The 4,401-nt window shown below is 37.9% G+C and overlaps 1 protein-coding gene across 1 annotated transcript in view; it reads left to right on the forward strand.

The window, feature by feature from the left end:
- Positions 1 to 472: 472 nt before the first annotated feature.
- LOC107460166 (filament-like plant protein 4) overlaps positions 473 to 4,401 on the forward strand; it is a gene marked incomplete in the record, with an annotated part of 4,855 nt that continues 926 nt past the window's right edge. The window contains 7 exon segments of the mRNA XM_052252987.1: positions 473 to 491; positions 1,432 to 1,533; positions 1,641 to 1,857; positions 1,945 to 1,974; positions 1,977 to 4,062; positions 4,187 to 4,229; positions 4,325 to 4,401. Coding sequence (XP_052108947.1) covers positions 1,441 to 1,533; positions 1,641 to 1,857; positions 1,945 to 1,974; positions 1,977 to 4,062; positions 4,187 to 4,229; positions 4,325 to 4,401 — 2,546 coding nt within the window.

The following is a 4,401-nucleotide window of genomic DNA, read 5'->3' on the forward strand; positions in this document are numbered from 1 at the left end:
CTTAAAGGCATTTATGGGAAAGAATATTACAGAGAGAGAAAACTTGTCTTGAAATATAAAAAGTCAAAATTGGCATGAATTGAAATATTTAACAGGAGCAGATTATAAGAGGCATGAAAGGTAACCCTATGGCAGTGGCAGAGATGGAATCATGCAGTGAGTATGGCACTGTGCTTGGAAAGCCGCCAAGTCAAGTCTCATGCAACTACACACCAAATTAGTGAGCTGTAGAGACTAGAATTGCTGCCATTGTGGTCCAAAGTCGTAATAATCACACTTTTGTCTTAAATGCCACTTAAAATTAAAATAATACTAAAGACACTATACTACTACTATTATTATATAACAGTATTTATGAAAGGTAAGTTAAATAAGAACAATGTATGGATTTTCTTTTCTCAACATCGGATACAGCTAAGATGCTTGCTTGATTCTGACACAATCGATTAGGAGTTGGTTCGGACTCTCTTTCTATTCCATGCTTCCAAAAGGTTAATTAAGTAAATCTACCAATAACCACTTTCAGTTTTCACCTCCGAAAATTTGCTTAAGAATAAGATAATAAAGTCATTTGTAATAAAAGCTTAAGAAACAAGAATAATGGATGAGTTATTTATTTATTAGAGAGAAAGAAGAAAAATTCAAAAAGCTAAGGGATGAATTTTTGGAGCTTCCTTGAACGTCTTAGCTTTCTAGAGATACTGATATCTTAGCTTAGCTTAGCCACCACCACCACTATCGCTGCTCCGGCACTGTTACTGCCACCTTTAACCATTGTAGAAGCTGCTACTCTCCTCTCCATACGCATTATCCTTTTTAACTTTCATTCTTTTTTGTTTTTTTTTTTTCCCGGTAAGTTTATTTTCATTCACGCTTCTTTCATTTTTCCCCTTATTCTTCCTTCCCTTGCTGCTTTCATTCTTAGTTCTGGATTTCGTTTTTTTTTCCTCTGATTAATTATTATTAATGTAAAAATTGATGGCACCTTGCGCTGTGCTATGTTCTAGGCCTTTACTATTTTCACTTCTTAGAAAATAGTATATAGTGTATGCAATGGACAACCTTTTTTTTTTTCTTTTTCATAATAATCGCGTTAGAGAATAGAAATAATAATAGATCTTAGCTTGGAAATAGATCGTCGTTTACGTGAAAATACAAACTTCACTTGAGCTCCACCACCTTCCTATTTCTTCATTTCTTTATTATTGTTATTTTGCTTAGAAATTAAACATGTTGTAAATTCCTACTTAAAGCTTGGTTAGTTTAATTATTGCGAACGGCGTTTCTTCAATGAGAATTGAATTGAATAGAATAGCATCATCATTCCTTTGGTAGCAAGGCAAGATAACTGCGAATTTTCATTATTGTTAACTGCACTAAAAATCTCATCCAACTGTTGAATTATTATAATGGTGGATATCTTTTTTATAGGCTGTAACAATGGACCGACGGTGGCCGTGGAAGAAAAAATCATCTGGCAAGGCTGTGGACAAACCATGGGAATCTGGCGATGCTTCTGATCAGGCCAATCAGGTTGTTTTCTTGAAATAAATTCAGTATTCTCCTACTGTTGATTCAACAAATTGATGAAGTTAATAGATTTTTCTTGCTTATTGTTTTCTCTTCACTTATGCAAACAGGACAGGAAGGAAGTGAACTACGTCCAAATCTCTGTGGAATCATATTCACATCTAACTGGTTTAGAAGATCAAGTAAAAACATATGAGGGAAAAGTTCGAACACTTGAGAATGAGATCAAGGAGATGAATGAAAAGCTCTCAGCAGCAAACTCTGATATCAATACCAAGGAAACCATTGTAAAACAGCATGCTAAAGTGGCTGAAGAAGCTGTCTTAGGTATAAATAAATATAAGGCTTAAAATGATTTTACCATCTTGTTCAATCTTCTCTCCATTCTCATTGTTCTTAGGTGACACGCTACAGGTTGGGAGAAGGCTGAAGCAGAAGCTTTGGCGTACTCACGGCCGAGGATCGCGCATCACATTTAGATGGGGCTCTTAAGGAATGTATGCGACAGATAAGAAATCTTAAGGAAGAACATGAACAGAAAATACAAGAAGTTGCTCTGGCGAAAACCAAGCAATTAGACAAGATTAAGGGGGAACTGGAGGCAAAGATAGTTAACTTTGAAGAGAAACTTGTCAGGGCTAGTGCTGAAAATGGAGCACTCTCAATGTCCTTGCAGGAGCGCTCCAACATGCTGATCAAAGTGAGCCAAGAAAAAGCACATGCTGAGGCTGAAATTGAGCATCTTAAGAGCAACATAGAATCATGCGAGAGAGAGATTAATTCACTTAAATATGAACTCCATGTTGTTTCGAAGGAACTTGAAATTCGCAACGAAGAGAAGAACATGAGTATTAGATCAGCAGAAGCTGCTAACAAGCAGCATGCAGAGGGTGTCAAGAAAATTGCTAAGTTAGAGGCTGAGTGCCAAAGGTTACGTGGTCTAGTGCGGAAGAAGTTACCTGGCCCTGCTGCACTCGCACAGATGAAGTTAGAAGTTGAAGGCCTTGGCCATGATTACAGAGAGAGTCGAATAAGGAAGTCTCCCGTGAAACCTGCTGCTCCGTATTTGTCCCCATTGACTGACTTCTCCTTAGAGAATGTACAAAAATTCCAGAAAGAGAATGAATTTCTCTCGGGGCGTTTATTGGCAATGGAAGAAGAAACAAAGATGCTGAAAGAAGCTTTGGCTAAACGTAACAGTGAATTGCAGGCATCAAGGAGTATGTGTGCTAAAACACTAAGCAAACTTCAGAGTTGGGAAACACAGCATCAGCAGAAAGGATCCCCAGAATCCATCACCCAGATGACCCATGCAAGCAATGCTCCAAGCTTGGTCTCCATGTCTGAAGATGGAAATGATGATACAGGAAGCTGTGCTGACTCTTGGTCTACGGCAATAGTCTCCGGGCTGTCCCAATTCCCTAAAGAAAAAAGCACTGAAAAATCAATCAAATCTGAAGCCACTAAGAAGTTGGAACTAATGGATGACTTTCTAGAAGTGGAGAAGTTAGCTCGTTTGTCAAATGACACCAATTTAGATGAGGTATCTTGCAAAGATGTTCCATCTGAAGAGAACAATGATATAAAGAGCAACGACTTGCTACTATCAGAGCTTAGGTCAAGAATATTATCAATTTTTGAGTTCACTGCTAATGATGCAGACGTAGGGAAGATCATACAAGATATTAAGCACATAATAGAAACGGACAAAGAAGCCACTTCATCCCACTATTCCAACGAATATGTGCAGATAAACTCAGATTTGGAAGCTGCAATTTCTGATATTCACGACTTCGTGTTGTTACTTGGCAAAGAAGCAATATCATTTCATGACATATCGTCCGATGGAAGTGAAATGAGTAAAAAGATTGAGGAATTCTCTTTTACTTACGATAAACTTCTATGTAACAATGCAAGTTTGGTCCAGTTTGTTCTTGGCCTGTCCAGTGTTTTAACTAAAGCAAGTGAGTTCAGATTTAATGTTCTTGGCTACAAGGGTACAGAAGCTGAAAATAACTCTCGTGATTGTATAGATAAGATTGCTTTGCCTGAAAATAAGCTAGCTCAAGACAATGCATCTGGAAATAGATATCAAAATGGTTCTTCCCTTATTCTGAATCCTTGTTCTGATCCTGAGGTTCCTGATGATGGAAATGTGGTTTCTACATCGAAGAGCCTCTCCGATGAATATGAAGAATTGAAACAGGAGAATCGAAAACTAGTAACTGATCTGTCACAGTGTGCTCAAAATCTACAAATGACAAAGTCTCAATTGCTAGAGACTGAGCAACTTCTAGCAGAAGTAAAATCAGAATTGGCTTCTGCTATAAAATCAAACAGCTTGGCTGAGACGCAGCTGAAGTGCATGGCAGAGTCATACAAGTCACTTGAAGCACGTGCCCAAGAGCTTGTAACCAAGCTGAATCGTCTTCAAATTGAGACAGAAACCCTGGAGAATAAGCTTCAAGAGGAAAAGAAGGCTCACGAAACCGTATTGGCCAAAAGCAAGGTGCTGGAGGAGCAACTACAGAGGTTAGATACCATCCTATGTTGTCTATGTTGTATATATGTGTTTAATTCTAGATGAAGAGCATGGTTTCATGTAGCTAATTTACAGTAATATAATATCTAACTAGTTCTCATGTTTTTCTGTTAGGATTGAGAGTTCAGCAGCTGATAGTCGCATGAAGTCTACACAGGTAACAAGAACATAATAAACTGCATGCCATAATCCATATTGCTAAATATATATTATGGTGTTAAAATTCAAAGACAGATTCCTTGTTTAATGCAGGAGAAAGATTTGGCAACGGCGGCGGAGAAGCTAGCTGAGTGTCAGGAAACTATATTTCTTCTTGAGAAGCAGTTAAA

Source organism: Arachis duranensis, chromosome 8 (genome assembly GCF_000817695.3).
Source record: "Arachis duranensis cultivar V14167 chromosome 8, aradu.V14167.gnm2.J7QH, whole genome shotgun sequence".
Classification (NCBI taxonomy): domain Eukaryota; kingdom Viridiplantae; phylum Streptophyta; class Magnoliopsida; order Fabales; family Fabaceae; genus Arachis; species Arachis duranensis.